Source organism: Haliaeetus leucocephalus, unplaced genomic scaffold, assembly GCF_000737465.1.
Source record: "Haliaeetus leucocephalus isolate CR32 unplaced genomic scaffold, Haliaeetus_leucocephalus-4.0 Scaffold555, whole genome shotgun sequence".
NCBI lineage: Eukaryota > Metazoa > Chordata > Aves > Accipitriformes > Accipitridae > Haliaeetus > Haliaeetus leucocephalus.
In genome coordinates, this window is record NW_010972991.1 from 12,084,839 (window position 1) to 12,098,487 (window position 13,649).

Sequence of the window (13,649 nt, forward strand, 5' to 3'; positions counted from 1 at the left end):
ACTCCAGTGCCACTCTGTCAAAATGAATTTGTGTAGTAAGTGACCATTTCTTTTCCCCAAGGGCCATTTAGTCACCTCCAGAATGTGCCTGTCCTTCACAAAGACAGAGGATAAGAGAAAAAGAACATTCCGATCTTGGTATCCCTATACTGGTAGCTACTGTAGCTTTGGGCTCTCCCTTCAGTGCATCACTGATTGGAAATCTACTTAACCCTTCAGTGAGATACACAAAAATAAAAAAAGGATAATTTAAAACAAAATTAGAGGCTTACCTTAATTTTCTTTCTATTTTTCTTTTATTTTTTGCTTAATTTGATATGTGTTCTAGATATTGCTTGTGAGAAAATATATAGGTAATTATAAGCTCCGTTCAGTGCACTGCGACCACAGACATCAATTTTGTATGACCAAGTTTCCAAAATAATGAATATCCTAAACAGTCTCAAAAGGAGTTAGTCTTTAAAAAAAGTTTTATCTCTAACATCACAAGAAATCATGCCTCCTTATACTGTTAATGTTCTTCTATGTGAAGTAATTTCTGAAAACAAAAATGGATATTTTTTTCCTCTCCAAAGCCTTAAACCTCAAAAGATCATGCCTGATCCATTATTAACACATTTAACAAACTGTATTTATGCTTAGAGGTGCTTCTCTTTTTTTATAATACTACAAAACAAAAAAGGTCTATCTAACAGAAATAATATTAGCATAAGTGCTTTTTTTCCTTAGGCACAAATAGCAATACTCATCTTTTGGATCACAGATTTATATGTCAATGGTAGTAACCACAGGAAAAGAAAAATCCATCCTAGCCATCTCTTATTGTAGCCAATATGAACTGCAAATCTCAAAAAGCAGAATAAATTATAAAAGAGAGCATAAATAAAAATGTAAAAATACAAAGTAACCAAAATGTAAAACAAAATACAAAAATGTACTTAAGAAATAAGACTACTTTTGACTTTTCAAAGGCAGTCATTATATATAATAAACTTCTTCCAAATGCTTATACTATGCAATAATCTGTAAAAATAGTGTTTCCACTAAAGTTTACGCTATAACAACTTCTGCTGTGCATTGCAACTTTGTTATACATGTGCATTATGTGAAGGAATGTGTTAAGTGATATTTTTCGTCAAACTAAAACAAAGCAATGGATTCTTACATGCAGCTTTGTTGGTAGGAATTCAAGCTATGTTCCAGGAGGGTAGCCCATAATACCTTTTATTTCTCTTCACTATTTGGTGACTCATACTAAAGTTTCCAATTTTATCTAATTTTTTTAAAGTTTTAATTATGGCATTACTAATTGAGCTGTTTGAAAACTTACTGTTTCTTCTGCTAATCTTAAACAACCATAGAATAATTTCTATTTATCATAAATGCATTATTTACAATGAGGGACTAGTGCGAGTTTATCAAGAAATGAGACTTTGTCAGGCCTGGAACCCAAGTTCTAAGGTGGTGTTGAAACAAATATGCAATGCAGGGAAACTGAAACAAGGATTGTAGAGCTAGCAGTAAAAAAAATGTGAATATGAATATCATTTGCCCCCTTAGTGATTTCAAACAAAGATGAAATAGTGATCTTTCCTAAAATTGTGTTATTTAAAATGTGATTATCTGACAAAAGCCTGGAAAGCAGTATTTTTTGTCTTATGTGTTTCAAAGGAAGTTTATTGACATTCTCTGAACAAATCTAAAAGCTATTTGCACTTCAATCAAAAAAAAATAAATTCTTCTCCTAAGGAGAACTAAATAACAACAAAAATATTCTGTTTCAAATTCAGAAATGAACTGATGCTAACATGAAATTTACAGAGAGTATAAAAGTGGTATAAGCAAGGCTTGCAGGAAAAATTAAAGTAATAAAGGAAAGATTTGCTATAAATGTAAATGCTTATGAATGGGGTTTAGGGATGGTTTATTTAATTTAAAACTGTCATTCAGATAACATCTTGTTCAACTTAATTCCATCTATGAAAGCAAAGGAAGTATAAGACTACGGATGTAATATCTCAAATACAGTAATCACATAGCATAAAGGAGAATAGTAATTTTTTTTTTCCAACTAACTCCTGTAAATAATTATACTCTGCCTAAGAACTTTTTGAATGCAGAATCAGTTTCTTTAAATCTTCCTAACAGGGATGTCTGATAAAAGACAAGATGAGCGAGCTCACTGTATCAACTTTGCTCAGCTATATATCTTTTTAAATTTGACAAAAAACAGGGAAACTCTTGCTATTTAGGGTAAAATAATAATTAGAGAAAACCATTGACCCAACAGCTACATCAGAATAGTAGCCCCAAAAGAGAATAAGTAGGTATAAATACATTTACTGTCTAGTATATATTCTATGAGAAAACTACATTAAGTTACTTGATGTAATCACTTGCTGGAGAACTAGTTTATAGAATGTGTTTGTTTTCCCAAATGAAATGTGAAGTGACTTAGGCATTTAGAATATTATTAGTTTACCAGGACAGCCTAGGAAAACTTTGTATTTCTTCAGCAGTTAAAAACTTGAGTAGTTCTATAGGTTTGACATTAACAGTCTCATCAAGACTGAAGATAGAAGGAGTGAGTTTGTGTCTTTGGGACATCTTTGTTTCTTCAGGACAGCTTTAACTTTCATTGAAGGTCTGTGTTCTGGGGAGAGTTTTAACATGTTTTTTATCTTTCTTTAAATTATGAATTATATTCTTATTTTCCTAGAAATGTTTGAACAAATACAAATAAACCAATAAGAAATGTTGATGTTTGTTGTGATTTTTTGCTAGATGGTTTTGTTTTCTTGGTTTTGTTTTTTTCTTTAATAAAACAGAATAATAAAGCCTGTCAGATCTCTGCAAAGTCTTTTTTTTTTAAATAATCCTCAACTCTTTTTCATTTCCTTGTTGAAATGGAATGTTCTTTATTTGTTTTTTGTCACATTTCAATTGTTTTCAGAGCATTAATAGCTGAAAGCTTTGAGAAATGAGTTGTATGCTGCTGACAATATGACCCTACAAAAATTCTTTGAGTTAAAATCAAAACACTTGCTTTTTTTCTCATAGTCAAACTACCAAATGTGGAAACATAAAAAAGTGGCAGCAAGACCTTTAAAGAGAAATTTTCAAACTATGGTTCAATGATATTTGTTGCTATTATTATTACATGTGATGATTTTATTTTAAGATTTCTGTCCCTTTTTATAGTTGGGATCTCTCATGAAAGAATTTTGTGATAATTGGGATAGAGAAGGAAAAAAATCTTCTGTACTGAATTCCCATAACCTATAGACCATATTTCCTGCATTTGTAGATGATGAATGCATTCCTAAGTTTTGTATCTTGAGCAAAACATTTTCTTTACAAGTTTCTAAGACATAGCAGACTTCCAAGGGTACTGAGAGAGCTGGTGAATCTCCTTTCAAGGCCACTTTCTATCATCTTTGACAGTTTGTCGAGCTTAGGAGAGATCCCCAAAGACTGGAAAAAAGTTGCATGATCTTCAACAAAAGCTAAAAGCTTGACCTGTGCAACTTCAGGCTGACCTTTATTTCAGTTCTGGGGAAATCACGGATGACTTCCTCTTGGAAGCCGTTTCCTGACACATGAAGAAAGTGACTGGGAACAGCTAGCATGAATTTATCAAGGATAAATCACACCTGACCAAGCTGATTGCTCTTCTATAGCGAATCACTAGGTCACTGGACAAGGGGAGCGCAGTGGGTGTTGCCTACTTGAACCTTGTCAAGGATTTTCACTCTGTCCACTCATCCAGGGTTGGGTATATGAATATAATGTCCTCACTTAGATGCAAGAATACTGTAGGAGATAACCGAATGGGTGAAAAAAAGAAAAAAAGAAAACTACCAGAAACCCAAACCAACCAAGTGAAAAAAAGCACCCCTGTAGGGGTGGATAGAATAGAGGGTAGTGGTTAATGGATCATACTGCACTGGAGGCCAGGAGCAAGAAGAGTACCGTGGGAGTCTGCTCTGGGATATTCCATTTTCTCATTGACTGTGAGGAGGCTATGAAGTGTACTCTCATCAGGTTTGCAGATGACATCAAATTGGGAGAAACAGTAGAATATGCTCAAGAACAGTGCTGCTATACAGAAGGACCTATACAGGCCAGACAAATGGGCCTATAGGAGCTGTATGAAATTCAACAAGGGCAATTTCTAAGTCCTGCACCTGGAAATTAATAACTCCCGCACATAGTAAAGGCTGGGGAGTGGCTCTCCAGAAAAGGCCATAGTGCCCTGGCAGACAGCAAGCTGAGTGTAAACCAGCAGCATGTCTTGGCAGCAGAGAAGGTCAAAAGCATTCTGGGCTGGATTAACAGGAGCACATATTGATGGAAGTGATTATTCTCCTTCACTTGGCCCTTCTTAGACTCCATCTAGAATAGTCTATCCAGTTATGAGAGACTGATTACCTCTAGTGAGTTCAGTGGAGGGCTGCCAAGGCTATCAGGGGCTGGAGCACTTGCCCTGTGAGGAGAGCCTGAGGGAGCTGGGCTTGTTCAGCCTGTAGAAGTAGGGTCTAATAATCAGCCTGCCAGTAGCTATGATGAGGTTCTTGAGAAGACAGAGGCAGGCTCTTTACACTGGTACATGATGGGACGATGGGGAAACAATGGGCATAAGAACAAGAGATGTTCAGACTGGATATAAGGAAAAACTTTTTCCTATGCAGATAGTCAAGTGGTGGAACAGGTTGCCCAGAACAGTCTCCATCCTGGGAGGTTTTCAGCAGGCAGCTGGATAAAGTCCTGAGCAACCTGGTCTGACCTCAGAGCTCAGCCTGCTTTGAGCAGGAGCCTGTCCTAGAGACCCCCTGAGGTCCCTTCCAGGGGACCTCAGGGAAGGGATCAGGAAAGCCTGCACAGCTAGAGCTGAACTTGACTAGGAATGTGAAAAATAACAAGAAGGGTTTTTTTCAGCTACGTAAGACAACAAAAGAAGATGAAAGAAATTGTATCCACCCTTATGAGCAAAATGGGAGATCTGGCTGCAACCAACATGGAGAAGGCTGAGGTATTCAACAGTGTTTTTGCCTCGATCCTCACCAGCCAGTGCTCTAGCCACACTGCCCAACTCACAGAATCCAAAGGCAAGTACTGGGAGAATAAAGTACTGCTCACTGTACAAGATCAGGCAGGTTCAAGACCCTCTAAGGAACCTGAATGTGCACAAGTCCATGGGACCTTATGAGGTGCATCCAGGGGTCCTGAGGGAACTGGCAGATGAAGTTGCTAAGCCACTATCCATCATATTTGAAAACTTGTGGCAGACTGGTGAAGCTCCCCCTGACTGGAAGAGGGGAAACATAACCCCCATTTTTAAAAAACGAAAAAAGGAAGACATAGGGAACTACAGGCCAGTCTCACCTCTGTACCCAACAAGATGATGGAGTGGATCCTCCTGGAAACTATGCTAAGGCACACGGAATATATGGAGGTGATTGGTGACAGCCAACATGGCTTCACTAAGGGCAAATTGTGCCCGACAAATTTGGTGGCCTTCTACAACAGGGTTACAGCATTGGTGGATAAGGCAAGAGCAACAGACGTCGTCTACCTGGACTTGTGCAAAGCATTTGACACTGTTCCACACAACATCCTTGATGGAGAGACATGGATTTGACAGGTGGACCACTTGGTGGATAAGGAATTGGCTGGATGGTTGCACTCAAAAGAGTTGGGGCAATCCCAAGCACAAATACAGGCTGGGTGATGAGTGGATTGAGAGCAGCCCTGTGGAGAAGGACTTGGGGGGATTGGTGGATGAAAAACTGAGTATGAGCTGGCAATGTGCTCTCACAGCCCAGAAAGCATCCTGGGCTGCATCAAATGAAGCATGGCCAGCAGGTTGAGGGAGGTAATTCTCCCCCTCTATTTGGCTTCTGTGAGACCCCAAATGGAGTACTGTGTTTGGCTCTGGGACACCCAGCATAAGAATGACATAGACCTGCTCGAGTGCATCCAGAGGAGGGCCATGAAGATGATCAGGGGGCTAGAACACCTCTCCTATGAGGACAGGCTGAGACAGTTGGGGTTGTTTAGCCTCAAGAAGAGAAGGCTCCAGGGAAACCTTATAGCAGCCTTCCAGTACCTAAAGGGGGCCTAGAGGAAAGGTGGGGAGGAACTCTTTAACATGGAGTATAGTGATAGAATGAGGGGTAATGGGTTTGAACTGACAGAATGTAGATGGAGATTAGATGTAAGGAAGAAGTTTTTCACTGTGAAGGTGGTGAGATGCTGGAACAGGTTGCCCATAGAGGTTGTGGATGCCCCATCCCTGGAAGTGTTCAAGGCAGGTTGGATGGGGCTTTGAGCAACCTGATCTAGTGGAAAGTGTCCCTGCCCATGGCAGGGGAGTTGGAACTAGATGATCTTTAAGGTCCCCTCCAACCCAAACCATTCTATGATTCCAGCTTGAATTGCCGTATGAGCTTGTGAAATGCATATGGGTGAGAAATGCTTTTTAGAAGATCCCTCCATGCTTGTAACTGCCAGTTCAGGACAGTATGTAATTTGAAAGAATATCATAGCTGTAACAATTATAGAAATGAGAGAATCATTCAGATGCCTTGCAGTTAAGTCTACTGAGCTAAAATGTTATTTGAGTATACAAAAGTTATTTTTGCATGTGTGTACATAATGTGCGTGTATACGAATGTGTATATGTATAGCCTCCTTTTGACTTTGGGCAATTCTTTTTGTGTCACTACTACCTTTTTTTGCCATGTCATTAGTTCATCAATTAAAGCTGTATTGGAAAATGGACAGTGTTTGCACAGTGGGATGCTGGTCTCTGTTGCTAGTTTTAAGCGCTCATGTACTACAAGTGATATTTTACTTACTACTATAATTGTCTAAAATTTTACAAAATAAAATAAAGTAGGAAAAATTTTCCGTGTATCCTTTTAATGTCAAGTTTCTATTAAAACAAGAAGATCTGATTTTTCTAAGATTTTTACATAGAATTTTCTCCTTAAGCTGGAGTGTAGAACCAGACTCAGTGGTGTGTTTCAGCAACTGTTATGCAGATTATTTTCATTTGCTTATAATAATGTACAGTTATTTTCTAGATGTGAGCATATACCCACAGGGAGTTTGTTTTATTCTTCTAGAAATAAATTCTTTATTTATTTCAACAGAAATTGAAAAGGAAAGCTGTGGGGATCCTGGAACACCATTGTATGGTATCAGAGAAGGAGATGGATTTTCTAACCGTGATGTTTTAAGGTTTGAGTGTCAATTTGGATTTGAATTAATTGGAGAGAAATCTATCATTTGCCAAGAAAACAACCAGTGGTCTGCAAACATACCTATTTGTATTTGTATGTACCAAATCTTTTATTATTATTATTATTATTATTCATATATAACATTATGATACGTTTTTCCTTATATGTAATAGTTTGTGTGATTGATAGCAGAGTTAGCACAATGCAATTAATTCTGCTGATAGGATGAATTTACTTTTGTTCAGTGGTGTCTTTGCCTAATGATTATGCCCAAGACAGGTTCTAGAATGGCTAAAATATTTTTTTCTTTTACTAGCAAGTATTAAAGCAGTTGTCTTTATGTGATTTGACATAATGTTTTTTATTGGCTTTTTTTGTAGGATTCTGTAGATTTTGTATGTGTGATACACTTTTTATAGCTACTCTTATAAGTTAATAAATTTCCTTAGATGAGAAGTTGTTGAATTGTAATCAAGGGTTTAAATTATTTACATTTTTTCCCCATGTATTATATATGAATGTCTTTTAGCACTTAAATGATCATAGACATTTATAGCTCTCTTGCAGTTACGTTATACAGCGTAAGTGAAAACCATGTTGTGATAAGTACTTGTGGCAACACCCTTCGTAACATTTCCACTAAAATAGCACAGATCAAATCTATTCAGAGTGCAATCAGTTGCTTTCATCCCTGCAACTCAATTTAATATGGCTTAACTGAAATGGTTGAATTTAAAATATTATCCTGATAACAACAAAACAACTCTGTTGTCTCTTTGAGGCTAGTTAATTTCTTGTGCTTCTGTGTGAACAACAAATGATAAGCGTGCTATTGACTTTCTGCCTCTTTAATGGGCTCAGTGAGAGGTCTGCTCATCTAAACAGTTCCCTAAAGGAGAAAATAAGTGGTGCCAAGTGATTAAGGATTGTTGAACATGGGTAAATTATAAGGACTGCTGTGGGCTTCCAGTGCAACAGGATGTTCTTTGTTACCTGGGGTCTCTGCTTGGAAGGTAGTTTTATTGAGGGGAAGGGAATAAGATAAAAAAAAAAAAGAACCTTCTTTCTGGCTTCACACATCGTAACAAATACTGAATTATTCAGTTGAGGTAATCAACAAGTTTAAGGACCCCTTATAAAAAATTAGTAATAAAATAAATCCTTATTGAAACATTTTATTCTATTATCTAATTTCTTTCTCTCTTTCTTTGGCAGTTCCTTGCCTTTCCAATTTCACTGCACCAATGGGAACAGTTCTTTCACCTGATTATCCAGAGGGATATGGGAATAATTTAAACTGTATCTGGACAATAATTTCAGACCCTGGGAGCCGAATCCATCTCTCTTTTAATGACTTTGATTTGGAATCTCAGTTTGACTTTCTTGCAGTTAAAGATGGTGACTCTCCAGATTCCCCCATAATAGGAACATTTACAGGTGCTGAAGTTCCTTCCCATCTTACCAGTAATGGTCATATTTTACGTCTGGAATTTCAAGCTGACCATTCAATGTCAGGACGTGGATTTAACATCACTTACAACAGTAAGTAATATTATTTTTTCATGTATGTGTGTGTTTTGTTTTCAACATACAGTTTAGGAGATATGTATAAGTATGTAAAAATGACATGGTAATACACCTTCAAACATATCCTATATACCTACAGATACCTAATCTAGGTGTTTAGATTGTCTTTCAAATACAGTGTTAGGGCTGAAAATATGTGCATATTTATCATTTACAACATTAGAAATCGTTGTGATGGGAGTGTTTAGAAGACCGACAAATCAGGCCAGTTTCAAACTGTAAAGCAGAACTTTACTAAATTTGTTAACAGCACACTTTGTGCTGCTGGTTAAATCCTACATAATGTTAATCACCAGCATTACGTATACAAAACTGTTGCTCTTGTACACTCATATTCTGGTGTAGCTGTGAATGCATATAATATCCTGGAGCTGCAGTCCACGCTAGCTCCTAGTCACCACAGTTAACGTGGGAAGCTGTAGGATCTCTTTGATAAGAGAAGTCAAACCGCATGTTGTTTAACCCCAGCCAGCAACGAAGCACCACACAGCCACTCACTCACTTCCCCTCCACCCAGTGGGATGGGGGAGAAAATCAGAAAAAGATGTAAAACTCCTGGGTTGAGATAAGAACAGTTTAATACAACAGAAAAGAAGAAACTAATAATGATAATGATAACACTAATAAAATGACAGCAGTAATAATAAAAGGATTGGAATGTACAAATGATGCACAGTGCAATTGCTCACCACTGGCTGATCGACGCCCAGTTAGTCCCCAAGTGGTGATTCTCCCCCCCCCCACTCCCCCCAGTTTCTATACTAGATGTGATGTCACATGGTATGGAATACCCCGTTGGCCAGTTTGGGTCAGCTGCCCTGGCTCTGTCCTGTGCCAACTTCTTGTGCCCCTCCAGCTTCCTCACTGGCTGGTCTTGAGAAGCTGAAAAATCCTTGACTTAATCTAAACACTACTTAGCAACAATTGAAAACATCAGTGTGTTATCAACATTCTTCTCATACTGAACTCAAAAACATAGCACTGTACCAGCTACTAGGAAGACAATTAACTCTATCCCAGCTGAAACCAAGACACTGCAATAGGCTTGTCTTCTTTTCCTCTGTTTTGCCTTCCTTGTGGCTTATGATTCTAAGCTATTTTTCCCATTCCCAGAAAAGGAGGAGTCCTGTTCTCCTGGTGCTACTTACCTTGTTCTTTTTCGTCTTGCCAGTCATCCTTGTGTATTCAGGAGGATGTCTGGCCTATTTACAGTCCCTTGTGCTTATCTTGTCTTTTGTTTAGCAATTTTTTTCTACTTGGATGCCTCCTATGTGCAACTACACCTGTCTATCTTTGCCCTTTTGGTGATCAAATTGCTCACATGCTTATGTAAAATGCTTGTGTGTTGTGCCGGGCTACACCATTACAATGTTAAAAAGAATACTATCATACTATCGTTAGTTACTCTGGTTTGGTATGCTTGTATAGAGGCTGGAGGTAGGTTCCTATTAATTATATCCTGATTAATGCATTTTTAACTTAGAGCTGTAACAGCCATGGGGAGAGAAATTTCTAGACTGCCATTCAGAGCAACTGCAGTAAATAGTAGTCGAGCTTCTGTCTTGAGCGCTCTGGATTGTACCTACCTATTTGTAGCTTTTGGAAGGCAAACCAACATCTTCTGTCACCTTTTGTATTGAGTTTATCTATTACACAGAAACAGAGAGTTTCTCATTAAAATGGAGTTCTGTGTATTTCACTTGCTTCTGTCCTGAGGGAGGTGAAAAGGTTGAAACTAACCAAAAACGTAAATAGCTCCACATTTACTACTTGGCACTACATTTACTGACAGCATAATAATTGAAGGTGACATTAAATGTCTTCTCCAGTACTAAATACCATTAGCACTTACTCACATTACTTTTTGCTGGCAAAATCATTACATTTCTTCTGAAGGACATATGAAGAATGGCCTACGTTGTACTGCTATCAAATAATTTGGCATTTATTCTACACCAAAGTCCACGCAGGATATATTCCCAGCTAGGGAAGACATGATGATGCAATATGTAAGCCCACAGCATGAATAACACTGCAAAACATAGTGTGAGGCTTTCCTGGGAGCATATGCAAAATTGAATTTTGCCACCCCAGCAGTGAAGAGAGAAGGACTGGGTTTAGCCAAGTTGTTCTTTTTGGGGACTTGGAAGGAAATCGGAAGGAGATGAAATGCCTGAAGTATCAGGCTTGCTGCTATGTGTAGAAGATGGTAGAGATAACAGAGTGGCTGTTGGCGAGATCATCATACCCTCCACCCAGAGCTGCCTCACCTCACACATTTGGATTTCTTTTTCTTTTTTTTTTCTTTCTGATGGTAGAGGTAGCAGAGTAGTTTTCCATGCCAACCGGTAGACAAAATAGGCAAAAGATGATGGATGTTTTGATATCCCAAAAGTCTGATGCAATGAGTAACTGGTCCCATTCCTGTCTTTCTCCCTAACACCTAAGAGTATGGTAATTCAGAGGCTTACCTGGAATGTAAGTGAATCTTCAACTGCATGAATTGAAGGAGAGCTGTATACCTACATCTCCCCTTCCCAGAAGTATGTATTACATGCTTGGCTTTATGAAAAATATAGTCTTTATTGTTGAAGCTGTTTTTCTCTGAGTAAAACAAAAAAGATCCACTAAACAAAAAAGGAAATGACATTAAGTGGGCTTGGTAACTGAGAGATTCCAGACTCCACGTTTTCCTCCAAGGAATGTTAATATTATTTTCACAGTATTGCAAGGACTAAATTCCCCTGTGGCTCTCTACTTTTCTTGCATCATAGTTCACCTCTCCATCTTTTTTTTATCTCTCTCTGGTTTTGTTTTGTTTTAGGTTGTCAGTCTTTCAGAGAAGTATTTCTTAGGACTTACCTTGAACATTGCTGTCTGGATAGGAAAGAGATAAGCTGACAGCAGATTACTGTGTAAACATCTTTTTCTTGATATTGTCTTATATTTCAGCTCCCAGCCCTCTATCTTAGCTGCTTCATCCCCAGGTCATTTCTCACAAATGTAGAATGTAAGCATGAAGAAAATATGATGTTTTCTTATTGGTTTCTATAGCTACCGGTGATCATTGCAACCTAAACTTTGAGCTGTAGCTAGGTATCTTAGTGCTGTAACTAAATATTGGCAGGTCTGGGGTTATTCAGTACTATTGAAATATAAAATCAGTTATACTGAAAATGAGATATTGAATCAATTTTTCTTAAAATAAGTTGTAACATTTGCTCTATGTTTTCTTCTGTTTCATGTCCTTTTAACATTTATAAGAGTTCTGCTTACTTCTTTAAGGTTTCACTCTGGTGTTCTCTATGGTGTCAAGCCTAAATCTAGTAATGAGAAAAAAACAAAACCAGAAAATTATTGAAGAGTCTAAGGCAGTCTTCTTGGGTAAAAATTAGGCCCGTGTATAAATGGGTATTCTCAGGTCATCCCATTCTGCAGAACTAGAACTAAATGTAGGTCAGTTAAAATAGGATTTACAGTAAAAATTAAAGATGCAGTTGATTAGCATGGGATAATCCTTACATTTAGTTTGTATTTGGAAAAAAACTTGGAACAATTCATCAAACACTGCCAAGACTTCAGGTTTAATATTTCTGTGCCGTGTAATTATACTAATCAGAATAAATTCTGGTCCTTTAAAAAATTTGCAGAGTTCCTTGGGCATGTGGTAGTCCGATTATGATATCTCTCAATTAACAGTCACTTAAAGTATGCACTGATAGTACCAAATGGTACAATTTTAATTTTTATAAAAAAGTAACAATGCAATATTAACTTTCACTAGTTTTATAATGAAACCTGCTCACTCTGAAAAGAAGTACTTTAAAGAAGTGTTTTCCATATTTGAGCAGTTTAACACGTTTATATTTTTATTTCTTTTTATGTGTGTGTTTAGCCTAGAATGGAGGTGTGTGTGTGTTTGTTAAAGTCTAGTTAAAATCTACTTACAAAAGCAAAAATAACACCAGGAAATGTGTCTAATCTTTATTCAGTAAAGACAGCTGCAATCTGATAAATTACAGAAGTAATTTTTCCATAATAAATAGTTTAAGGCCAAGAGAGAGGATAAAAAAGGGATTAATATAATTTTCACTCCATCTTGGCATTCATAAACCCAAAGTTAATTAAAAATATCCATTTTCTGCTAACACTCCTGCTTATATATTTCAAAGCTATCAGTCTCTTTTTGCCCCTTTCAAGAGTAGAAACAGTATATCACAGAAAAGGTACAACATGATCAATCTTTTCTACAAGGAATGTAGGCTACTAATGTAAAGAACTTCATTAATGTTTTTTACTTATAAGATGGAGAAGAATAAAACTGAGTTACTAGTACATAATCTGATTTTTAATTAGTATTTCCCAGAAACTATTTTTATCTCATATTTATCTTTATTATGGCAACATACATGGTCTCAGATAATTATTCTCATTCCAGTAAAACTAAACATAAATTCAACTTACGTTGGAAGTAAACAAAAGTTAGATTTCAAATGTCTTGTCTTTTTGAGTTACTTCAGTAAGTCTGATGAAGATTTCTAATGAGTTAAATTTTAGGACAAGCCCACAGAAATGTGTGACTTGAAAATGGATGATGCAGAGAATGTGCCAGAAGAATAGGAACTCAAAAGGCTGTGATTTTAAGCTTGGTCAGATCCATGTATTGGTTTACTTATATCTGGCTGTGGCAGGTACACCCTGCCCCAACAGGAAACGAAACTTCTCCAGGCAGGGAGGAGAGGAAAAAAAAAACCCAAACCCTAGAGGCTGCAGGTTGAAAATTGAACTGACCAGTCGAGATGCGCCAGGTACACA

At 37.3% G+C, this 13,649-nt stretch overlaps 1 protein-coding gene across 1 annotated transcript in view; it reads left to right on the forward strand.

Moving 5' to 3' along the window:
* The window catches only part of CSMD3 (CUB and Sushi multiple domains 3), a 659,839-nt gene that overhangs the window by 335,374 nt on the left and 310,816 nt on the right, over positions 1-13,649 (forward strand). The window contains exons 12-13 of the mRNA XM_010577127.1: positions 7,158-7,340; positions 8,463-8,789. Coding sequence (XP_010575429.1) covers positions 7,158-7,340; positions 8,463-8,789 — 510 coding nt within the window. The remainder of the gene's footprint in view (positions 1-7,157; positions 7,341-8,462; positions 8,790-13,649) is intronic.